Source organism: Rhea pennata, chromosome 7, assembly GCF_028389875.1.
Source record: "Rhea pennata isolate bPtePen1 chromosome 7, bPtePen1.pri, whole genome shotgun sequence".
Taxonomy (NCBI): Eukaryota; Metazoa; Chordata; class Aves; order Rheiformes; family Rheidae; genus Rhea; species Rhea pennata.
This window is the reverse complement of record NC_084669.1, coordinates 34,189,300-34,214,994: the sequence shown is the minus strand read 5'-3', so window position 1 is coordinate 34,214,994 and position 25,695 is coordinate 34,189,300. Positions and strand designations below refer to the sequence as shown.

Sequence of the window (25,695 nt, the reverse complement as noted above, 5' to 3'; positions counted from 1 at the left end):
GTTCTTGAACACTGATAACACATACAAACACTAACCAAAGATTTGTGTTTGTGTAATTGAATTCTCCTTTCAAAACAAGTTTCATTTGACTGGCAATACAGAAACAGGATAAGAACCCAGAAGATAAGAGTGGATAAGTGTGGCTTTTCAGAAGCATCTTTTTCCAAAGATGAAGGAAGATTAATGTTGGTCTGACTTAACATTAACCTCTTCATACAAAGATAAATTGTAGCTTTCTCAAACATTCAAGGTTAACATTTATTCAAGAAAAACTACCACTAGAAGTTGTGTATGCAGCATAGTAAAACCAATACTGCTTTTATTCCATCTATGACAAATTAATGTCACAACAACTGCTAAAGCAATCATCTAAAATATACATATTTATTTCAGTGGATAGATTGTCTTCCGAGTAAACTAATCTGTTCACATGTAAATAGGTCAGCATTTCTATGGCTTCTAAAATGGTCTAATAAATAGATCAGCATTTCTATGGCTTCTAAAATGGTCTAATAAATAGGTCAGCATTTCTATGGCTTCTAAAATGGTCTAATAAATATGCTTAAACTGATTAACACTGTTTTGACATAAGGAAAAACATGTGTCCTACAACAGATTGAGTCCTAATTCAGAAAAAAATTATCAGACAAAACAGAAAAGCACAAAGCCAAATAAATAATTTTCCCAACATTACAGTTTAACTTACTGTTACTATCAAAACTAGTAAAAAGATCTCTAAGCTAGTAGCCATTCTGCTCATTCTCCTTTCTGTGGTTTTGATCTATGACTTTCAAAAGGGGGAAGAGGGGAGGCAGAGAGAACAACAAACAGGCAGCAGTTGGAAGGCACAAGAACAAACTGTTTTCTGTTTCTCCCTTCCAGCAGTGCAAGTTCCAACAGCTTTATTAGTTAAAGCAAAGCATTATGTCAGACTTCAGTTTAGAAAAAGCTCTTCTGCTTTGTGAATCCTTGCATTTAAACCCTAGGTTAAAGCCTTTTAAAAGAAATTGCACAATTTCAGTTTTCAACCTCAAATGTAAGCTCCAACTGTCTTCAGAATATGGGAGCAGTATTTCAAGCATTATTAACATTGGGAAAATATCCATCTAATTAAACCCACTCCCATGCTGATGCTTATAGACAATCTGTAAAACACAAGAGAAGCAAAAGTATTGCCCTATTGTGTTAGGAATAAACTGAACAAGAAAATAAGTGTGCTGGCTGACAAAAGACTGTACAGAGTTAATCACTATGGGCTGTTTTATCTCCTCTCTGTCCCAAAGCATTTCATCACCCAGTTATTCTGTCTCACCCACCCCAGCTAGTCATGTTTAAAGTCAGTCTGGTCAGCAAAACCTGCGATAAATCTTTCACACCTACATTCCAATACACTTAACCTCATTTGTCTAATAGTAAATTGTTACAACCCAATCTTTAAAATTCGGAAGATCCACAAAGATTGTATTGTCTTCATGCGTATTACTTTCTGCTGTTTTTTCCCTCCTCTCTCAAAACCTACAGCTTAGAGAAAGCTTTTTTACACATGGAACACTAGAATGTGTTTGCCCAGACATGCTTTCTGTGCATTTTTAACAATTTTCTACAAAGGACAAGGATTAAAAGCATTGAGCCAAAGTCTGCCGTTGGCGTTTTTTTTTTTTTTAATAAAAAAAATTAAAAATAACACACAGAATTTGGCTTAAAACCTTTCCCAGAAAGAAATGTCCTCATAGGAACATATCAGTAGCTAGCTCTACATACAAGATGACCAGGGAAGACAAGTCTACCTAGGCTGCAGAAATGCTTGAGTGCCGGAAAGTATGCTTTGACTAAGCAGACATTGGTTTGTGGAACACAAGAGTGGAGGTTGTTGGTTTTAATTAGCAATGTCCCTTTGCGCCAGACCATGCAGCTCACGGTATTCCTTTATCTAAATGTATAGGACACAGATGTGGAATTCAGCACGTTTTGCAGGAGAGTACACGCCAAGATCACTAAGTAAGAATGTCAGTCTCCGTGGCACGCCTCCAGTTGCGCTCCATCTGTTTCAAGCAAGCTTTAGTTCACTGGCATGCCATAGGTTGTGAACACTGACCACACACACTCTCACGCTACAGAACCCCATGAAGACAGGAAGAAAACAGATAAACTGCACAGCAAAAACTGATTTAAGCTAAAATTGTCAGATGGCCTTTTTGAGGTGTACCAACTTTAAAAAAAAAGTAGATATTACCAGTCCAGTGTAGCGAGCAGACAGCTTTTGCTCTAAATATGAGTTACCAAACTGGGAAGCCAAACTATGAAGGAAAATGCTTTGAAGATTTCATTGCTCAGTAATTTAGAAGTTATTTGCAATACCTTTACTAGTACAATGCAATTTATCAAATCCCCAGACTTGTATTTAGAACCCTTAAAAAAAATATTAGAGGTGTGTGGGAGCAGTTGGAGGGCTGCCTGCATGCATTTTTTTTTTTTGAATAGCTGTGCCTTTGTTACTAGAACTTGTGTCACTACACAAGAAAATAAGCAGCAACATGCAGCTGAAGAAAGTATTTTCAGAGTATGTTTTATCTGCTTTGGCAATTAGGTGATGCCAAGAAAACACAATGCTGTCTTCTTCCTGCAACTTTGGAATCCCACCACACCGCTTACACACAATCCCATAACTACATGACAGCAGCATGAGCTGGTTCAGTCCACTGACACTAACAGAAGACTAACCTTTCTCAAGCATGCTATTTTTCAGATGGGTTGACAAAACAACCCTACAGCCACACAACTTTCGGGCCCAGCAACAAGCAGAGGATGTGGCAAGCATAAAGGGCAGGAGTGCCCCTCCTCACAGCAGGGTACTTACATCTGCTTAAGCACGAAGTTTCGAGGATAACTGATACATGGTGACTGAATGTTCAATTCTATGAGGAGACTGCCATTTCAGCACATCTCTCCACCTGTCACTCACACCATCACAGCAACTCCTTTTTCTCCCACAGCTGCATCAGCAATTTATAGATCTTAAAGCTGGAAGGATACTAGAAGGCATTCAGCATCTAATGGCATTCAATTTACCCAATCACAGAAACTTTATCTTCAGCAGTCTATTCTCAGACACCTAATAATTCTAGAGGCAGTTGTATACCTAAAAATTTCAAACAATAAGAGCTGCATCATGGAAGCTATTACAAAGGAAGCAGTTCTAATCTGAAATATAGTAAAAGCTGAGAAAGTCTAATTCTACCACCTACCTTTAAGTCACCTCCCATTTTTTCCAAACATTCTTTGTCCAGCTTAATATAGTTGCAGTTGTAGCCTAATTCCAGAACCAAGGACTGCTTGCCTAAACTTTTAGTTTTATGTTCATTGCTTCTTACAAGGCTCTTAAATTGGGGGGGGAGGGGTTAGGAAGGAGATGAGCATTGCAAGTGTAAGCAGACAAAACAAAAACCACATCTGGTAGCTAAGACAAACATTTTCTCCTATGGACCACTGCAACTCTCCCTTCCAACACAGTCAAGGCTGCTGACCAACTAAGAAACCTTACCAAAAGGAAATGCTGACTTAAAAATATAAGGGGAGAGAGAGCATTGCAAAGGGACACAGATGGGGAAACTTCAGTGGTGGTGGTGGGGGAATCACACAGATTACAGCAGACAGACTGCTTTAACAGATTGTAAAAACAAAATGGCCAGCTACTTTGTATTTAGGATGCTTCACATCTTTGCTTGGCACAAGAGGATAGTCTGATCTCATCCATACCAGGCTGTGACTGACAAGTACTCAGTGTGTTTACTACTAAATACACTGTCTCAGCAACTGACATGTTTGCAGTTGCTCAGGCCATACAAGTGAGCAGAATGAGCAATCAAAGACTTAAGTCAGACACAAGCTATATTAGAAGTTAACAAGACCGGCAGCCACAAATTTAAAAGTTATTCCAGCCATTAAAGACTGGGGACTCAGCAAGGTGTACCATTACTAGATCTTCAGAGACATTAACGAAGTTTTTCTTTTTGGTGGTTGTAGAGATGAAGAAGAGGAAAAAAAAAAAGCAGTAATCACTGAGAACTGTTATAATGGCCAGTGTGTTTTAGAATTAATAAATGCTTAATACATCAACAGCCCACAAACAAAACTTTAAAAATAAAAAGATACTGTGGACATGCAAAAGCCTTGAAACACTTGGCTTCTGTAAGGAGACGATAAGCAATTAGTACCAACTATCTCGTTCATTTAGACGTGCAAAGTAATGCACATTCACACACAGAAAGAAGTTTTCATTAAAGCACAATTTTGCCAATTATGTGGAACATTAAGTTTTAACCACTCCCTATTCTCTGTGCCCAACTCTTCAAGACAAGCCAAATGTAATTAAGAATTCTCATTCTCTACTAGCTCAATTCTCTAGTTTCTTAAAGCTTTAGCCAAACTATTTTTTAATGGAGTTGATTAACTGCAAGTTACAAACTCTCAAACTGAATCAAAAGTCAGTTTGCTTGGGACAAGCATAAGTATCAAAATATCAGCACAAATCCTCCATATAAGGAAGTCAGCAGAGGGCACTCTGACATACTTACAAGAGAGGATTTTGCTGCTCTTCTGGCCTTGACCCGGGGGGGGGGGGAGGGGGGGGGAGAGTGGTGGGTCAGCCAAAAGAAAGCAGAAGGCTGATGATTGGAAGGGGATAGTTGTTCAAGACAACAAATATTCCTGATGACTACCCAAATACCAGAATGATGTTCTCTGGACTTGTCCGTGGACAGTTTAGGATACGCATGGCTCTCATACATCAGAAAGTCAAGACACCACAACTAATACACTACATGACTAAAAGATAAAATCAGTTCTTAGCAACTACATAATAGTTAAGAATATTTTCATCTTCTTTGGGGGTTAAAAGAAAAAGATATTCTTCCCCAACTCACAACGCAGAAGTCAGAGAAACAAGGTCAATGGAACAAGTATGTCTGGAAAGAGACCAGGAATAAAAACAAAGCATCAAATTAAAGAAGGTAACACAATGGATACTGAGAAAAGAGGACAAGGAATACCTACTCAAGACCATGCAAATGAAGGCCTCTTGCAATCACGCTACATCTAGTTCTGTGCTACTTTTCAACATGAATATTCTCTGTCAAGCAAAGTCAAACTGTAGTCTCCAAGCAGTCTTAATTCCCTTTCTGGATGCATTACCACCACCACCCTGGGGATTTGAACCCTGGCAAATTAAATTAATCATGTCCCACAGCTAGGAAATGAGGGCACAAGAAGGTAGAAGCATTTTATAAATAGTATTAAGTATTCTCTTTCAGCAAAAATAATTAACACAGAAATGCAAGCTATCAGCAGCAATCAGAAAGCCAAGCTGCACAATACATTGTCCTTTATTGCCTCCTGCAATAAAACTGGTTATGGGAAACAGCTATTCTCTTCTGTACCTGTGCTGTCAGTTAGGCCCAGAGAGGACTTGATCCTCAAAACATAGCATATCCTTCCATGAAGTAACAACTCAACTGACAAGGATCTGGTCATTAGAAATTGAGGTGCTCAGCTCCAACTGCTGTATGACTGGTACAATTATAAGAATTTCATTGCTGATACTATCCTTACAGCAAATGCAAGTTTTAAATTGTTAAAATAAAAATTCAGTTTGTGCCTTTATGCAACAAAGGTGGATACAGCTGTTACATTTGACATATATAAAGTCTGCATACATATCTTCCCTCTAGCACTGAGAATTGTTTGTGCCCATACCAACAGACTGCACCAAAAATTTTTCCTACAGCCTTGTTTTCACAAGTCAACATTGTCCTCTGCCAATCCAGGACAATGATACTCTATTTAATAAGTAATTATCTGGAAAGTCTCAGGGAGGGTGGTGGAAAGGCAGAACTGCTAGAATCTTATCGAGGTGATGAGATCACAGCAAGGTGTGCTCGACTGTACAGGACAACTTCCTGATGACAAATTTAGTTCTTTAGAGGAAGCTACACCAGACAGCAAGAGGCACGTTCATCCTGCTACATACTCTGCACATATTCAGACATTATTGGGCTGCTTTGTGAGCAGGCTCATTTCACCAGCTGGGCAAAAAGTCACACTCAGCAAATCAACTGAAGCAACCCAGTAAGCACTGGGGCCAGCAACAGCACAGAACCAAACAACGAGGAGTGTGAGGAAGACTCTGCTGCTCAAGTACCACACAGCATTTGTTAGGGAACACTGTTTACATGCAATAGCACAAAATAACCCATCCATTTCACAAAGGAGCAGTACAACGTTTAAGAAAGAGAACAAAGGTTGCACAAGATTTCACTCTACACAACCCAGACATTTAAGATGACACCTGGTGCCTAAGAAAGTTGCTGCTTTGGCTGCAGGCCTTTCAAATTTAGAGATGCTAGCATATATGATAACACTTTTTTTTACCTCATCTATTGACATATTCATGCTCTTAGATGCTCTTTGAGCCCCTTGAGCTCTTCTACGGGGCAGGGGGAGGGAGGGGGAGAAAAGTTAACCACCGTAGTTTATAGACTAACCTGAATCCATCTCAAAGCAACGCTCACGATTTATACACAAGCACGAGCAACCGGCACTTCTTGACTCGCTCTGGAGCTGCGGGAAGCCCACGCCTGCACGCGGAGAGGCCCCGCGCAGCCAGGAAGCACGAGGCAAACCGGCCAGGGGCCGCCGCCGCCGCCCCGGGGCCGCTGTCGCGGAGCCCTACGGCCCGCCGAGGCGCCGGACCCCACCACACAAGTGCCGCTCTCGGCAAAATCGCAGCTCCTGCCGGCTCGCGCTTTTCAAGGGGAGAGCGGCAAGCCGAGCAAAACACAGCGCTGCAGCCGCCCAGCCCGACCCGACCCGGCCCGCCACCTCCGGACAAGGAACCGGCCCGCCCGCCCTACCTGCGCCCGCAACGGCCGCCCAACGGCCGCCGCGGGGGGAGGGGCTCCGCCAGGAGCCCCAGCATCGCCACTGTCCCCCCTCCCCCAACCGCCACCGCCCAGGCGCCTCACTGCTCGCACGGCCCCCCCTGCCCAGCACTCACACGACAGCCCGCGAGATCATCCAGGACACCATCGCGGCGGCGGCAGAGGCAGCCCCAGCGGCGCGACCCTTTCCGCACCGAGCGCGACGCCAAATGGCTCCGCCGCCCGCCCCGCCCCGCCGGGCCACGCCCTCCGCCTCCGCTCATTGGCTCGGCGGGGCGGCCTCGGCGCATGCGCGGCGGGGCGGGGCGGGGCCGGAGTGGGCGGTGCGCGGGGCGGTTAAAAGCCCCCCCGCGGCAAGGAGCACGTGCTGCTCTGGCCTGGCGCGAGGACGCCTCGGACCGGACCGGACCGGACCTGGAGGGCGCGGGCGAGCCTCGCGGTGCTCAGAGCCTCTCTGCCTCTATCGCCGCTCTTGGCGGTGAGTGCGGAGCCGCTCGCGTCCTCCCCCGGGGTAACGGGCCTGCGCCGCCCTAGAGCACCCGGCGCTGCCCAGCTCGGTAAGGCTGCGGGCGAGCCCGGGCGCAGCCCGCGGCCCCACCGCTCGCCGCCTGAGCGCGCCGCCCCCGTCGCGCCGAGCGTCGGCAGCAGCTTGCTTCACTGCGAGCAACTACGTGCTGGGTAACGTCTCGGGCAAGCCCTCCGGGAAGAGGCTCGTGCTCCTTTTTCCTGTCTAGGATAAGTACATATGTTAATCCCATAGCTGCCTTTTTTTATTTCATATGGTGTATGTTTAAGAGAAAACCACTTTCTATTTGGTATGGAGACAATTATTTATTTTTCTTGCTTTTGTTACCATGGCAATACTATCCCTGGTGGAAAGCTAAGCTTACATTTAGAGAGGCATTTGTTAAAAGGTGAAGGCAGATGGCTCCTAAGAGTAATCTAGCTAGGAAGATTATGCTTTATTTCATAGACTGTTTTGAGATTTAATTTACTGCAACAAGCTGGGTGATTTGTACCAGTCCCAGAGCAGATGGACACGAGGATACCAAACAGACCTCCCTATACTGCAGTTTGTGCAGAGCGATAATCTGTGCCCTGCCCAGCAAAAATACAGGCTGTGCCATGGCAGTTAAATCCATGCTCTGTCCTTATTCAAACTAGTATCATATCCCTTCTTATTTTTAATTTACTTAAATGTAAGGAAAACACTTGTGGCTATGTCATTATAGGATATTTTCAAGTCCTCCACAAAAGCCACTTAATATAGTTAAGAGTAGTTTTGAATAGTTCTAACAGTGTTTGGAGACTCACTTGTAAAGGTCAATTGCCCTCAGTTTTCTTTGAAGCCCTTTCATGTAACATAACTTAGGCATACAAACATTGTTTGTTTACCTGTAAAGATGGTGAAAGTTAAACAGTTTTCCCCCTACTCTGCAGCTGTGGAAGCAGGAATTGAGCAACAATTAGGAGGACAGAAACTGGTTTCTGATGGAGCTTGAGCAGCTCACCGGGGATTTGGGGAGGAGGTCAGGCACTACACAACCATGATGACCTCTCCAAGAGGAGCACCATTTTTCTGCAGTTCCCCAGAAAGCCCCAGTGCTGGTTTTCCCACCTTTGATTGCTATTTTATACAAGCAGATTCTACATGAGACCCAAGTATAGAATAATTCAAAATTGTCAGGCCTAAAAAATGACAGACTTCTCTCAGTTAGCAGAATTATACCTGAAGTGCTAGTCATTTTGGAGCCAGAATCTGCAAGAGATGACGCCGTTGCCTTTCTTGAGACAACAGAATGCAGAAGGGGTGAAGGTTACCATTTCCTAAAACCTCTAGGCAGACCTGATTTCCATAGCTGATTAATAATGAAAGATTTGTTTGAAATTTATAGTTTATACTACCTTTAAATATTTTGCATTCCTCATGTGTTTTTTTTTATGTATGAAATGACAGCAAGCATAGTCTGCAATCACTAGCTGAACTGCCCCATAATACTACTGTCTTAATGGTATTTCACCTTTTCTGAGATAGTTGGGCAACACTTCAGACATTAAATCAGAGCAGCTGAAGCTTTTTCACCAGATTCTAGACATGGCATTTTTTGCTACCATATATTGCATTCTCAAAGTGCAACATTTCTCTGTGGGAGAGGGCAAAGTCAGCAGGCATCTAGTACAACTGTACCTTTTAAATGAATTTTACAATACAGAGACATAGACAGTGTTCTAAGAGGCCATTATTTTTTTTCCCTCCTCCTGGAAGTGTTTCATGTAAAATTCATTACTATTCCAAATTAGGAAGGAGAAGCATCGCTGTTGTGAGGAGAAGGGGGAAAAAAAAGAAAGGAATAAGAAATAAAAAAGCCGTCTTCATTTTTCATCTGCTCAGTTTAACCAGAAAGTACACTGTTGCTCTCCCAATTTTATTATAACTTTCACAGTATAACTTTTAAAGCTTTGCCCTCTTATCTCATGAGTAAAACTCTTAGCTTTTGTCTAATTGTCTCCCTTATGTTTGTAGATAAACCTCCTTCCCATCAATATGAGCCCAGAGCATTTCCATCATTCCAGCATGAGCCTGTTTTGATTGCAGCATAATAGAGTGTTATCAGGCACTTCAGGCAGAATCTGATCTGATTAGAAGTACAAATATCTGCTTACTCTTCTGTTTTTTTTAAAAATAAAGAAAGCACTAAGCTAATAAGAGGCTTATCATACAACTGTTGATTAATCATATCATGTTTTTAAGGACTTGTTGCTGTTATGGTTATAGTGGGTTAAGTGCCTCTGTTTCTTGTTTCTTGGCAGAAATGTAAGAGCCTCCCTTTGGATTTTTTTCCTCGTAGGAAATGCGATCTGAAGAGGAAGAGGAAAGTTCAGAGTGGTTCCCCCAGAGCCGCCAGACATCTGTCCTAGCTCATTGCTTCCCTTCAGAGTGGAAAGCCCTGGAGATGCAGCTGGCAGGAGCGAGCTGAGATGCTGGGGAGTAGCTCCCGTCCCAGCCTGCTGGGAGCACAAGGAGACCCTGGCGAAGCGGCAGTGCTGTACCTATCGCTCCCTTAGTTCCATACGGATAAGCCACAGGCAGAAAGTATTTTGCAATCTGTTGTGCCTGGACCTGCAAATGTTACTCCTTAGGTAAGTGTAACCATACACCGGGGCTGTAAGTGAGTGCATCTCAACAAGCCAGTCCCACTGGGCAGATTTGTATAGTCTATTTTCCCTCATTTCCAAGCACAGTGCCATCAGAGCTGTTAACTTGTTCAAAAGCAGCAGTTGAACATTATAGTAAATATATGTCTCATAAGAACAAAAACCTATTTTAAATAATGGGATACACGTACTCTGGTATCAGATAGACCGCCCTCTCTCTGTTTTCAAATCTGTATACTGAGCAGCAAATCAAAGCCATATTATTCCTTCCTGTCTGGCTAGTATCATCTCAGCTGTACTCCATTGTTGGTTATGATATATCACATTTACTAATTATAGCAGTCTGTTGGATTTAAAAAAATATATTTTCTGCTTTTGATGTTTCTGATCACTATGGAAAGCTTATGCTATTTTATAGTCTGCTGACAAAGCTTGTATGCACAGCAGCTGCATTTTATCATGGAACAATGTTTGCCTTTTGAACTAGCTGATAGATTTCATTTAATATGAAGATGAGATACACATTCTTGAGCAACATTTAGAACCTTGTTCAGCTCAATATGCATTTGTAGAAAGGCATGGCCTCCAACTAAGTGGTGCACCAGCCTGTGGCCATCAGCCGAAAAAAGAAAAAGAAAAAAAATCTTAAATTGAGGGTCCTTTCTGGTTCTGTCTGCTAGATAAACAATACCAGGTCACCCAAGTTTTGTTATTGGCACCTATATGTCTTATCTGTTCTTGAAGTTTTTTGGCAATGGAGATTGCACACCTTTTTTAGACCATTTATACCTGCCCTTCAGGATCCTGTCAGAAAGCTTTTCCTAGTATGGAAGTTTTTAGTTTTGATTTCCAGTCAATGGTTCTTGCTATGCTTTAAGTGACAGACTAAGAGCTCTTTTGCACTGATTACTTTCTCTCCACAAGTATTTATGCATACTTAAGTCACCTATAGTCTTTTGACAAAGTAAACTTCAAGTATCTTTGTACAACTTCTTTCTAGTCCCTAAGTGCCTTTTTCCCAGCACTTTTATATGCTGACATTGTAACTAGATTTCTATTAAATCTGTATGGCTTACATGGCATGAGCTAATAAATCCACCACCTACCTTTTATTCTCATTAGTAGATGTAACACAGCTTGATCCTTCTTAGCCACTCCATCATATCGGGTGCTCAGATTCAGCTGTTCGTCCTTTTTGACTTGGGCATTTCTCTTGTGTGCAGCTTCTCCAAACCCAGGCGGCTGTTGCAAAGGCATCACCGACACTGCCCAGGCTTAGTGGCGTTAGCTTTCTTCAATGTGGCAAAGTTTGTTTTTGACAGAGCCCACATTACTAAGCAGTTATACAACGCTGGCAGTTCAGAGGATTAGTGTGAAGCTCTTCAATAATCTTCAGTCGCCCAGCACAAGGACACAGCAGCTGGCATGGTACCGGCTGTCTGCCCTCAGTCCTGCTACAGCCCCTTAGCTTTCAAAGCTTGCAAAACTTCAGGAACAACATCCTTTCCCAGCCCACAGGAAATAAGTCCTTGCTTCTTCCTACACAGAGGGTGACTAAGGTTGGCACTGCTTGATTCACAAGGTTTATATGAAAAGAAAATCATTTGGGGTTTTTGTTTGCTTGTTTAGAGTTGGTAAAACCAGTAGATGCACACAGCAAGATGTGTCTGTTGGTGCCACAAGTGTTCATACACAGAGAACAGTTTAAGTAGAAACAATTTAGTTCTACATCAGAAAGGTCTCTACCACCTTCTGCAGCAAGAAAGAAAAAAGAGAGAAAAAAAAAACACGCTCTAGTCCCTTCCTTTACTATTTTACCAAGACATGACCAGTTAATAAGGTAAGTTACTACATAGCCTTGTGTGCCTCAAATACAATTGCAGGCTATTTAAATGCTGGCAGTAATTGTCAAAGGTTTGAAGACAGTCCAGGGGGTGGGGGCAGCTCGCATAGGAGTTTTGCAGCATTAGAAATCTTCACCAGAACATGTTACATTGCATTTGCTTTAGGAGGCGACTTGGGGACTTGCCTTATCCTAGGAGCTCTGCTGCCGTCTCTTTCCAAATAGACTTGAAGCTCTTGGGGAAAGTTTGCTGTGTACCACTGTGAGAAATGGAGTGCAGACAGCCTGCGAGCCTGTCTAGACAGTCTGGATGCTGCCAGGTGTTTTGAGTCCTGGTGTGATATGGCTGGATGGGAGCAGTGGAAGCGATGCAGGCAGGAAAAGCAATAAGAAGAACTGCTGGTTTCACAGGCAAAGACACTGCTGCAGTAGCTGGTCCTTCCTTGCAGTCCGCAACAGGCTAAGAAGCAGCTACCTACGTTATGTCAAGGAAACCCCAACTGGACACATCAGCATTACTTGCCACTGAGGTATTATTATTATTATGTAAGCATTTTCTTTCATAAGTTACTAGAAAGAACTGTGAGCCATCAGAAATTCACATTAAAGTCACAATCCAAGAACTCAAAGTGGGAAATCACGAGCTGTTTTTGTATGGCTTCCTTCTAACATTTCTGTACAGATACAATTCTTTCCTGAGCGCTCTGTTTTTTTCATTCTCTCCCCTAAGGTTGAAGGGCAATCCAGCAAGACATATGAAAGCAGGAATAACACACAGGGAAAAAAAACCAAAAAAAAAAAAAAAAAAAAAAAAAAAAAAAAAAAAAAAACACCCAAATGCAACCCAAAACTTAGGAATCTCAGATATTCTCTCTGAAGTATTCAGGACCACTGACTTCACAAATTATGGGTGTTTATCAACTAAGTGTCTTGATCAACTGATCCAAAAAACATGAAATCACTTTCATGGTTTTGAATGGCTGTAAAATTTGATTAAATTGTTGGCCTATGTGGTTCTCAGATACAAATCAGGTCCAAGTTAGATGAACCTTGTAATGCAGAAATTGGAAAGAATATTTTTCCTTACCTTATTTCCCTGCAGATGAGTTTCATCACAACTGTAGACATCACTAAAATCTCTTGTATTAATGACTTCAATCATCAACAGATAAACAATTACTGTTAAACATGTATGCCTTCAGCCTCATTTTGCATAACAAGGTTCACTTGCACAATATGAAGCACGAAAGTCAAACTGCTAGGACATAACTGAGGCACAGGGTTCAAAGCAAACTAAAACACAAGAAACAAATAAGAATCCCAAATGATGGGCTTAAAAAGGACTGTCGGAGGTCTCTTCCACAAAGGCAATGTCACTATCCAAACTGTAACATTAGAATAGCCATGCCAGCTGCTTCACTACTTTCTCCAACTTTTTTTCTGAAAGGTCTCAAATTCTAGTTGAAGTAAATAACCTCCGGAGGCACCCCAAGGCTCTGGTGTTTAGGACTTGCATGCAAGCTGCAAGCCTAGCTCCAGCATGCCCCAGGTTGCATCCAAGTTGGTGTCCCAAATGCAAACGCTTGCATGTTTCTTACTGAAATTTCTTTGTCAGACCTTGTACTGAGGGTGTTTTAGAAGTGTTACAAACCTGCATGCCCTAAAGTAGGTTGTTTCTTAGGATTTCTGCGTATCATCCTATAAAATAGTACAGGATAGGGCTGCATAAGAGTTTGTATTGATAGAAATCTGAAGGGACTTGCCTTCTTAAAACTAATATAAATTTCAGATCCAAAAAAATCATGTAACAGGACAAAGTTCAGACACCGAAGTGTGATTTTGTGTCAGTTACTCTGTGAATAGCGACAGTTGTGCAGATACCTGCAACTACAGAGGACTGCATGTATCTTTTCTCCTCTAATCCTCCCTTCCAAGGAGGTTTTCCCTAGCCCAGTCACATTTACTGTCACTACAGTTTCTGCTACAGAGTATGCACTTTTCTAGATTTGAGAGAGACCTTTTCCTTTTTTAGGACTCACCTCCTCAATTTGTGATGACTGGTTTGTGCTTGCATACGCCCAACCGACTTGCCGAAAATGGGAGAGGTAGCAGCCAGCTGAACTTCGGCAAACTAAAGCATGACAGCCTGCTCTGGCTTTTATGTTGTCCAGCCTAGAGAGTCACAGAGATGACAGGACCGTAAGAAGCAACCCAGGCAGGAGCGAGACTGGAAACGTGAAGAGCATGTGAGAATCCAGGCAAGATACGTCAGGGAGGGAGGTGGCGGTGCATGGAGAAGTGGATACCTCTGGCCTCACAGCATCGATAATGAATGTACACTTGGAGATATTAACACAAATAGGGGTGATTACTTCATCTGCAAAAAAAAAAAATCAGCAAACTGGACTAAAGGAGAGGGAGTAAAGATGATAGAGCTGGATTCTTCTCCATGGAGCTGAGTGACAAGATCAGATGCGACAGGCACAAATCAAAACACAGGAAATTCCATCTGAACTTACTCTGAGGGAGAATGAGCAGTGGAAGAGGCTGTCCAGAGAGGCTGTGGAGTCTCCATCCTCCATGTGAAAAGCTGTCAGGATACAGCCCTGGACAGCACGCTGTAGCTGATCCTGCTCAAGCAGTGGCTGCACTAGACGATGCCCAGAGGTGCCCACCAGCCTCAGCGATTCTGTGACTCCATAAGTTTATCTCTTCATTCAGTTAAATGACACAAGCAAACGGTCTTCTGCTCTTAAGAGCCAGAAGATGAGTAAGTCTCTTCTCATCTCTGCACCTACATAGGTCTGCCTTTTCAGATTGCTTTTATAAGTTGTAATGTTTCATTACAGTTCTTGCAATAAGGAGTAACTTAAATCAATTACCTTTCCAGGAATAAACTGTAGTTTTAAGTGCAGCCTGAACAAATGCAACAGATAGACCCTAGGATGCTCCTAATGGGAAAAGTAATTTCATTTAAAAAATTAGCTCAGTTAAAAATTTGTGGTAGTTTTAATTTGGATAACAGTGCCAGGAAAAATAAGGTAATCCTGTTGCTTCATCTGCATGAAATCAGTAGTATCATTCATTTGTATCTTGTGCCAAACAATACTATAAAATATTAAGGAATTCCTTATTTACTGAAGGGGTAGATGTTCTTAAGTAATGGCTATTACTAAATTCCAGGACACCATTAAACACTAACTTGTTAGCCTTTCCTGACACAAAAACTCAAAAAGGTAGGTAGCTGGAATATAGGGGGGAAACCTCTGTATTCATTTTAATATACCTTAGAGCTAGATTGCTGGCAGAGGAAAGGAAGAGTTAGCATCACACAAAAACATGAGACAGAAAAGTTCGTTAAAGGGTAGTTACTGAATATGGTTGTTAATGGTTTTGACAAAAATGATAACAAATAATTGTGCATAAAGATATATAGATATGAATCAGGGCAAGCACGACAAGTACCTTAAAGATTCAAAAGAATTTGGATAGCAAAGTACTAAGAGATTGAGGCTAAAATGAGCAGGAAAAAAAGATGAGAATGGATATTACAGAATGTGAAGGAGCTAGCTAAAAGAGCTTCCCCTGCAATGAAAGCTTTTCTTTCCGCATCAGTTTCATGAAGACTCTACTAGGTTTCTGCTTCTTTCACAAGCAATGAAATAGCCATAAATAGCATTTTCAAGTCACTTTCCCTGCTGAATGCTTAACTTAATGATAGTTAAACTTTGCTATTTCTCCTCTCAGTGTTAGAGCTCTAGCAGTCCCCAAGGCTTCATGTTAGCTTTGTGTTGTGCATATCATGTAGTCATGCACTAAGCTGTTTCCTTATCAGAAATTAGCATTATGTGAGATGGACATTAAGAAAATTACACATACAGAACACAAATTATGAAACTTTACTCTCATGAATAAGCTAAATTAGAGTTGTTAAAGGTGCTCATGGCACTTTATATGAGCAGCAGATTGCAGCTAGACGGAAGGTTCTGTTGAACTATTATTACCTATTTATTTTCCATTAGCTTTTTTAAATTATGATCTTATGCAATACACTACTATTCTCTAATGAGGATAAAAAAGCTGATCCACCTCCCTTAAGGGTGACTGGTTTTAGATTTTTTTGTGTGAGTGATTGGCAGGAAAAGGAGTCATTGCTGGAGTGCCTGAGAGCACTGTGGCCCTTTTGGGGGATGAGCACTGGTGGTGGTGGTGGTGCTGCTACTGTCCAGGCTCCCACTGTGAGGTTTTGCTATGGAGGCAGAGGTCCACTGTTGCACTGACGCCCAAATTGCCTGCACACGGAGAATCATGATTTATCTGAGGGCAGTTGCTTTGGCATTCCTGAAGCACATACAGGTAATGAAAGCTGTCCAGAGCTGAAGAGCTGCTTGAAAAAGAGAGACAAGCTGAGATGTGAAGCAGCCGGACTGGAGGTGTCCTGCCTTTCTCATGCGGCATTGAGAAACTGGTAACTGACCACTGGGATTTGCACCCTTGATGTCCCTCAGCCTTTCCACAGGATATCTCAGGTGAGAATTACAGACTGACACAGTGTTGAAAAATTGCCTTTTCATCCTGGTAGTAAACTCTGATATGTGTTAGAACGCGATTCTGGTAAAATGAACAAATTTTTTGAACAAATTAAAAATAATAGATTCTTAATATTTTAGTACTCTATGATAAATTTGTGTGTTTGGTCTATTGGAATCATGCAACTCAGCTTTTTAAATGTGCTTTATGGTTTGTTACACACTAATGTAATCTATTTAAGTGTATAAATCAGTAATCTCAAATTCCTCTTTGGCTGAACAAGAGGAAATCTAGTAAAACCATAAAGAGTTTTGATGTAATTAATATTTAGCTGCCCTTGTAACTGCTTACCAGTAACTGCTGTGTTTTTATGTAATTCTTGCTCGTTCTGCAAGGCTGTACTTCGGAGGGGGCAGCCGGAGCATTACCTTGATGCGTGGGGGAAGCCCTCATTTTGCCTGAAGGCCCGTGGTTTCTTCTGCAGCTTTGACAGAGCGCACCTCCACGCGTCTCCAGCCCTCGGCCAGGCAGCTATAGGTTCTTATATAAACGTTATGTCTCGTGACTTATTGTAATTCTGTGAACAAACTTGTCATGGGGAACGATGAATTGATTTTCTTTTTTTGGTTTCCTGTTAATTAACTTCTCTTGTTCCAGCAGTTGCTTGTCCCGCTGAAATACGCGGGAAGGCGCTAAACTGGCACGCTTGGTTCGCGCCTCCTGCCCCACAATCTGTTTTTCAGAAGTGCGCTACTGGCCCCCCGCTAGCGGCTGCTCCCGTGCCTCGCGCTCGCCCTTCGGCTTCGGGCGCTGCGCCGCCTGCGGCCGCCCCGGCTCCCCCGGGCCTCGTGAGGGGCGACGTCCGCCGCCGCTTTCCCGCCGCGCCAACGGCCGCCGGCCTGGGCCGGGCCGCGAGGCGCCGCAGCTGCGCGGGCGGGGCGGGGCGGGGCCGCCCCCCACACACACCCCCCACACACACACACGCGCCGCCGCCGCGCCCCCCCCCCACGCCCGGCGGAGGGAGACGGCGCGCGGCGCCGGTCGCCATGGCAGTGGGCTGCGTGGGTGGAGTGGTCGGGGCCGCAGCGCGGCGGTGAGCGAGCGCGCGCCCCTCGGCGCGGCCCTCCTCTCCTCTCCTCCCCTCCCTCTCCCCCCTCCCCTCCCTCCCTCCCTCCCCGGCTGCCCTTTCCCCCTCCCCGGCGCCCGCCCCTCGCTGTTTGTGTCAGCCTGCTCGCCGCGGCGGAGCTGCCCGCCCGGCCCGGCCCGGCCCGGCCCGGCGGAGCGACCCGCCGCCGAGGCCGAGAGCCGCGCGCCTGCGCCCGCCCCGCTGCGCCGCGCCGCGCTGCGCTCCCGCCATGGGCGGCCCGTAGAGGCGCGGGCTCGGCGGCTGGTGCGGTGCCTGCGCGGCGGCGGCCATGGCGGTGGCGGTGGAGACGCGGCCGGAGCTGGTGGGGAAGCGGTTCCTGTGCGTCGGCGGCGGCAGCGAGGAGCCGCCGGAGAGCGGGCGCTGGCGGGCCGGGGTCATCCGCGCCGTGTCGCAGCGGGACTCGCACAGCCCCGATCTGGCGGTAAGAGCCGCGGCGGCGGCGCCCCGTCCCGGGCCGGGCGGCGACGGCGGGGGATGACACAGCCTTTCACCGCCTTTCCGCCCGCGGGGCGCCGGGCGGGCAGCGGCCGCCGTACCCCCTGCCCGGCCCCCAGTTCCCCCCCTCGCCCTCCCACCGCCCGGTTAGCGCGGAGGGGCCGGTGGCGGCGCGGCTGCATGTACTCCCCCCCCCCCCCCCCCCCGCCGCCTGGGACCCCCCGGGGCGGCTGCGGTGCCCGGCCCGGCGCGCGCGCTCCCCGCGCAGAGACGGCCGCGTAACGGTCGCCCAGCGGCCGCGTAACGGTCGCCCAGCGGCCGCGGCGGCGGGAGAGCGCGGAAACGCCGGTTTTCCACGTAGCTGCCCGACGCGTTTTGTGCCGGGGGCGCCTGTGTGGCAACGCCGTTATTTAGCACGGGCTGCCGGGGTCAGCCGTACTTGACGTGACGGTGAAAATTATTAAAAGAATGTCATTGTTTCTTTCCCTTTTATGCCTGCTGTCACTGTTTTCCTAAGGGGTGTAGGAATGTGCAGGGAGGCCGGCGAACGAGCCAGGATATCTGCTGCTGTGTCCAGGCACATTCTCGCTGGGGGCGAAGGGGAGGGGGGGGGACACGACCAGGATTTCCTTGGGTTAGTGCTCTGAATACATAATCTGTAAAATGGAGTTTTATTGTGCTCCGCAGACTTCGTCGTTAATCTGTTCGTAAATTCCGTGGCCCAACGGCTGTTACGCTACTGCTGTGTTTGTTTCGTTCCATGTTTTTATATCACTTGCTGCTTTTGAAAGCACATCTTAAAATATCACGACTATGCAAATTCGCATTACGTAGGCTGAAAGAAGAATCCCTGAGCTGCACTGGGCATTCCATATTGCTGCTGGTAAGGTGGAGAAATTCAGATTCTGGCATAGTTCGAGTGGAATGCAGTCTTTTTTACGAAATAGTCAAGAAAACGATTATGTGGTTTCAGAGATTATTAATTGCTTGCAACGGTGTGAAAAATACGATGGGCAAAATTAATGTAAAAATTCTTGCTTTCATACATCCCAGGCCTTAAGCTTTGTTTTAGAAACAGAATACATGTGACACTAGAAACACTACTTTGTTACTATATTGCAGTTTCTCATTGTCCAGGCATAATTTGAGTAGCATGCTATTCATGCCCTTTATTGAAATCGTCTGTGTTTTCAGCCTTTGGTTATATATGGAATAGTCTAGAATATTTCTTAAATCTATTTGAAATGTTATCCTTACAAGGTGGTGGTGTAGGTTCTGTCTGCAATTATGAAAACACTGAGTAAGATTTAGGGAGGTGTTTACTAACATTTACTAGTTAGAGCCATAATCCCTAAACTCTAGGGACAGAACTGACAAAGAGGAAGGGTGCTAAAACCAGGCTTTTCAGGGCTTGTATCTTTTGTGTTAAATAGGTAATGTATGCTGCCTATTGTAAATACTTGTTTCTCTAGTTACTTTAGTGTCCAAGTGCTTTTCTCTTCAGGTTCTCCCCCATTACAATTCTAGGTGATTTAAGGGCAAACTGTCATCTCTGTTTTATGGATGGGGTCCTGAGACAGAATGACTAAGGGTATGTCTATGTGTTGTAGTGGTGTGCCATTTAGATAGATGTAAACTACTGAGAAGCAGATATATTAGCCTGGATGCAGTGCAGTGCTAACATGGCAATATTCCTTCTGGTATTTGAGCTAGCTACACAGCACTGCATTATGCTATGTAGATATGCTCCTAGTGACTTAGGAGTGTAGGAGGCCGGCAAAGGTTTTGGAGATGTTTTCTAGGTGTAGTGAGTTCCAGACTGGTATCTTAACTACTGGAGCGTCATTGCCCCCTCTGTGCAATTTATGGTTTTCGTGTTACCTGGTCTTTCTCCCCAAGGCACAAACAAGTGTAAGTAACAAAGGGAGTGAATAGGGGAAGAAACAATGAGGTTTGTGTTAACAGCAGGTAGTTTCTATGGGCTAGGTTCTTTTGCATTTGTAATTAACTGTATCGTCTCATTAGTTGATGATGTGAGTATCCTATTCTGTGCACCTCCATCTCCTTGCAGTGACAGACAGCAGCATTTTCCTGTTAACCTTGGTTCCAGATACACCATCAGAGATGGAGCGTTTCTTTCATCCTTCCACGGGTTTGGTTTTTAGGTGGCCATTGCTATGAATAGCTCCAGATGCTTCTGTTACCCCTTGGTGAAGTGCAATTTCAATGCTTTCCAGCACTTTCATTGCTTCCCCCAGGGTGCAGCATAAAAATGTTAAAATTGACTTTTTGTCAATTTTGTGTATTCCTGGCCCCTCTGTATGGGAGGGACTTTGTGGAAACACAGACGATCCCTACAGCTGCAGAAGAAAAGGGGGCATCAACAGGCATTGTCAAGATTCTTTGCACCCATGTGGAACTAAATTACCTTTTAGTCCTGGCTTCACAAGGAAATATCGTTTACATTGCTTTTGTGTCTTTCTTCCTTAACAAGTGTGAACCCCTCAGGCAGTTTCAGCTAACTTAAGGGTTTGAGAGGTCTGAGAAGGATTACCTTCCCCCAAGTCTGTGAGAGCTGACATCTGAGGAGAGCTGTTCCCCCCCCCCCAAAAAAAAAAAAAATCATAAAGGGAAAGAAATCACATGTTTTGTGTGCTCCTCCTGGAAAGTAAGAGGTGGTTTCCAGCTGGCCAACCAGCATGCACATAGCGTCAAAACAGCTATAGCATATGCTGCCTCTTGCTTAGCCCTGTATCAAGATGGGTAAGTAATGAGAGATAGAGCTGATGATATTGTGAAGGTGGGTTTCAGGGCATGAGAAGGAGCTGACAGTTAACAAAAGTATGAGGATAAGTGAGAGTGTTTGGAGATGGGAATATATGGACAACTGGAGAGTTCTGAGGTAAAGGATCTCAGGGAGATATGGACCAATTTGGAGGCAGATGATGTAATTAATGACAGCTGACTCAAAGGCTAGTAGGAGCAAATCTGTAGGAAACCAAGCTCTGTTAGTCCTGCTGTAAGCAGAACAGTTCTTTAAATCAGACGCCTCAGTCCTGGAACTCTAGGCTACCTGCTCTCCCCTGATAAGCAGCAAACGAACGTTCCAGTTCCAATATGCTGCTTGCTTTTTTCACGATTGTATTTTCATAACTAAATTCATAAACTTTTTCATAGTTGAAATTACTGTCCTCATAAGGAGATGAAACAGAAAAGTAATAGTGATGTTTTGAAGTGTTGAATGTTAAAGAACTCAGATGTCTCATACCATCTTGTTGATAATAATCTCTCCTACTCAGTGACAGTATGTTAAATAACCAGGCCTGTTTCCTTGTATTTTTCATGATTGCAATGTAGCTAATATGAGTAGTTTCTGTCTTTTTTAATCCATTTTACAGATTAAGAAAAGTATTGAAGTGTCTATTTTTTGATTACTTTATAGAGTGTTTGTCTCCTTTTGCTTTGCTATTAATGTACCACTAGTAGGGAATATGGTGAAAACAACTGGCACTGGTTGCATGTACAGTTGGTCTTCTGGAAGATGGCTGTGTTGCTCTTGCAGATCTTTCTTGCCAAGATTTGGAACCCTTGTCTCCTACTGACTCATGATGTAATGTTTAGAGACATTTAATAGCACCTCCTGTACAGAAAAAAAAAAAATGTGTAGAGTTTAATTCAGGCATTTTCTGGATAGTTCTTATGCTCTAATTTACATGATAGTTAGACATCTTGGTTGTTCATTCTTGAGCATTTCTATGGCATAAACAGCATTTATTTACAAATATGAATGCTAGGAACATGTGGGTTTTTTTTTCTGTTTGTTTTTTCAGTCTTTGGGAGAATTTGTAACTATCTTTCTGCTTAATTAATAGTGGATATTATTAGAGGTATCCGAGAACTCTTTTTCCTTGTTCCTATCTGTCTAGAAAAACCTGTGTGTCACTCTGATTGCAGTAATAACTCTGGGCATCTAAGGAAACAGCCAGGAGGAAAGAGGTAGAGTTGACACCATATGATCTCCCTGGTCATTGCTGTTCCATAAAATTTGCTTCCTTGGCCACAGGTTGCAAAGTGCCTGTTTAATCACTGTTGCCAAGATTGTGCGTGGTGATTGGCAGAAAGAAAGGATGCCTCTTTTCTGACATTGTGCTAAAAAAAGTGATTGTTTGAAGGAATTCTTGTCTGCTGAACTTTTAAAAAAATATTATTTAGCTTACTGGAATTCTGTGTTCTGTGAGGTTTTTATGATTTTGCTGTTGTATATTGAGGGTAGTGATGCAATAAGTCATATGTTTTCTCCACATAAGTGAGAAAATAAAAATTGGGCTATAGAAAAGTAATGTTCAACTCTTAATAGAAAGTATAGTTGTAAGTTGCAGTGATTTGTAATCAAGTATGCTTTTATTAATGTGTGAATTTTGCTGTCATGTCATTATGGCAGAGTTGGGTGACAAAATCAAGAATTGAGTATTTCTAGAGTTTTAAATGTCTTATGATAGGCAGATGTAACATTCAGTAATTGTGCGTGGGGAAATATATTATGGCAATAAATCACAATGTGTTAGATACTTAGGCTTTTATGAAGGAGGTACATTCAAAATACGAGTGATAGTTTTAAGGAATTTTTCATTTTTTTTAATGAATAAGCTATGTTAGGGGAAACAAGACATTAATGATTTTGATAATATTACTTTTTAGTATCCTGTCTTTGGACAAACAAAGAATTGTTTCAAGTTCAGTGTTGTATTAAAATCATTTGAAGAGAATAACAATAGACTTTGTGTGCGTGTTTTAAGTGGATTGGCTCTCACCTAACAGTAGAATACAGATTCACAGAACAATGGGAATTCATCGGTACAAAATTACAGCTACCATGGAAATAATCTGAAATAATCACGGATATTTTGAGAATAAAATATTTTAGAGAAGTACTCTATGTGCTGAGAATTTCTCACTGAAAGATGAAATTTTAAATTTTCCTCTGCTGAGTATGGAGTAGTTCTTACCCGATCTTTTTATATCCTGAAGTTGATTTAATCTTCCTACTTTTGCATCTTGAAACTTTGAGCGCACTATAACTGTTCTGCTGTCATAGAATGGCGCTTCTGTATGTTACACTTGTTTCTGCCATATATTGATTTCAGTGCGGTATTTTGTGTCTTGTCCTGTGTTTTCCTTTTGTTAAACTAATATTTTAGGAGAAACTGACTATGTTAAATTTTTTTTAATCCATTTTGGCTAACCTGGAAACACTTCTTTCATTCCTTATTTTAGAATTACACGCCCAGTGGCTTTTACTTATTAGCCTTAAAATAAACTCAAAGATACAGAAAAATCTTCAATAAAATTTTCTGAAGTAAATAATAAAATACACTTTAAACTATTTGTACGTAACTTAGTGGTGGTTAGTGAATGCTACATATTTCTGTAGCAGCATCTGGGTTAAAGATGAAGAGCAAGTTGCTGATGAGAAGCCAGTCATATTATTTACTCCAGCTTTTGGAGATGATACTACACATGCCAGAGTCTGTCACATCGCTGCTCCCTCAGGATCCGAACAAGGGATAGTGTTGTGGGGTGCATTTTGTGTGTGTGTTGAGGTTGGTTTGAAAAGAATGGGGAAACTCAAAGAACAACAGGGATTTAGGCAATTTTCAATTATTTTATTCTGTTTTGTATCAGTATCAAAGCCAACAAGAATCCTGTAAGTTTTGGTGCATGTCAGCTGGACAAGTCTCTTCTTGGCTTGGTAGTAAAGAAAACTTGCCTATTTCCTTTCTGTGTTTCTAATAAGATTGAGCCTATCATCCTGTGTCTGTAAGTGTCACCTCACCTGTCCTCCAGAGTTAGTTCAGTTAATGTTTAAAAAAGGAGTATTTTTTTCCCAGTAATTTGCAAAAAAGATCAAACACAGGAGTATTCCTATGAAATGGACTGCAAGGATTCAGTACTTTTCTCTCCTATTTATTTTTGTGCAAATCTGAACATGTGTATCAAAAAAATAAATACGCTAGGGGGTTGTGAGGAAGTTTGATTTGAATATCAAAAGTACAAACAGAATTTCTATGTCCTGTCTTGGAATTAATCAGCTTGATTATTAATTTGCTGCGCAATTTCAAAATACACAGTGGTAAATGGAAAATAGAAGGTTTGGTCATTTAAGTCCTTCACAAGACATTCAAAAAGGTATGTTGAGTATTTTTAATCAAAAAAACCTTCACTCTTGCCTTCTATATACCACATGTACAAACAATATATTAGTCTACTCTCATATTACATCAGGTCTTTCTCATTCTAGAACTCCATGTGGATCTTTTGGAGGTCTCTCTCTCGAGAAATCCGAGATGTCAGCATTTTAAAGAGTATTCTGGAGGAAAGCTGGTAGTAATCCTCTAAAAAATTTACTTTATGTTAGTAACAAGGCTGTTGTCTTAGGAGAGGCATACCATTATGATACATTATTACCCATTTTCATGCCCTGTGATGTTGAGTGCTATACCTGAGAGAAGATCTCTTGGAGCTTATCAAGCTCTCAGGATTACGCTAGAAGTGAGTCCCTTCCTAGCCATGTTGGGTAGGGACTAAGGCCTGCTTTACATGGGGACATGTAATGAGCCAATTTTTTGAAGACAGTAAAAAACTGTTAATATTCTGACTCTTCTGGAGATGCTTTCATTCATGGGTAAACTAATGTTATGTTGCTTAATTGTACTGACTTATTCAGAAATCTATCACTGGTTGATTTGTGCTGTTCCCACGTGGTGCTTTCACTTAATAAGGTGGGATGAAGGAAGGGGAACCAGAAGAACCTTGGAGGTTTTGCTGTGTTTTGCTTTTTAGCCATTTTCTAAAAATATCTTTCTTGATTCCAAATTTTGTTACAGTTTTTCATTAACTGGAATGGAAGGACTTAGGAGGGATGAGTTGGCTCTGTTTATGTATGGAAGCTGGCTTTGAACGAATCCATGTACTCTGTACAGTTTTGTGGGCACACAAGATGCAGGGTAAACAGTAAGGCCTTTAGCTTCACTATACCATGGCAACAATTTTAGAAGTTTTGGAGACTGTGGTTCCACAGACATTTCTCTTGGTGGCACTGCTGGCTTAATTTTTTAACCCTGAACAGTTTCCTGATCATTTTACCATATGGCACTTCAAGCAGTTGCATGGAGCCTGTAGAGGTGATAAGGGATCAATCAGAGGCAAATGGCTGAGGGCAGGAGCAGCTCAAGCTGGCACCGTTTGCAAGAGAAATATCTGTGGGACTGTGGCCTGAACAAAGCTGTTTAAAACTGGCTTAAATATCCTTCTGTGAGTTAGAGTCGCTAACCTACTCAGTTGAAATGCAGGAATTTTGTACTGCAAATGAATTAAGAGCATTTATTCACTTGATATAAATAAATTCTTTTTAATAAGAAAATATATGTTCAGAATAACCTGTAATATGATCATTCAGTGTCTATTGATGCTATACTTGCTTGCAAAGGTGAATTTTGGAAGAAAAGATACAAAATAAAATTGTTCGAGGGGAAACTTAAGGATCTATATATTTAAATCGCTACATTTCTGATGCCTCACTAAAACATTGCATAGGACTGTGTGTGCATAAATATGGTCATCTTTTTGCCTGTTCTAATTAGTGCTGAAAT

At 42.9% G+C, this 25,695-nt stretch overlaps 2 protein-coding genes across 5 annotated transcripts in view; one reads left to right on the top strand and one right to left on the bottom strand.

The window, feature by feature from the left end:
• The window catches only part of REEP3 (receptor accessory protein 3), a 41,743-nt gene extending 34,614 nt beyond the window's left edge, over positions 1-7,129 (bottom strand). Inside the window, exon 1 of the mRNA XM_062579736.1 lies at positions 7,052-7,129. Coding sequence (XP_062435720.1) covers positions 7,052-7,083 — 32 coding nt within the window. The 5' untranslated portion in view covers positions 7,084-7,129. The remainder of the gene's footprint in view (positions 1-7,051) is intronic.
• A 10,393-nt stretch (positions 7,130-17,522) lies between these two features.
• JMJD1C (jumonji domain containing 1C) overlaps positions 17,523-25,695 on the top strand; it is a 164,751-nt gene continuing 156,578 nt past the window's right edge. Inside the window, exon 1 of one of the 4 annotated variants that reach the window (XM_062580735.1) lies at positions 17,523-17,557. Coding sequence is in view for 3 of the 4 variants with exons in the window: in XM_062580737.1 (XP_062436721.1) it covers positions 17,880-18,032 (153 nt within the window). In the remaining variant the exon portion in view is untranslated. Of the gene's footprint in view, positions 17,558-17,836; positions 18,033-25,695 lie in introns of those variants that run through there. The other 3 variants (XM_062580737.1, XM_062580732.1, XM_062580733.1) reach the window with 3 other exon arrangements.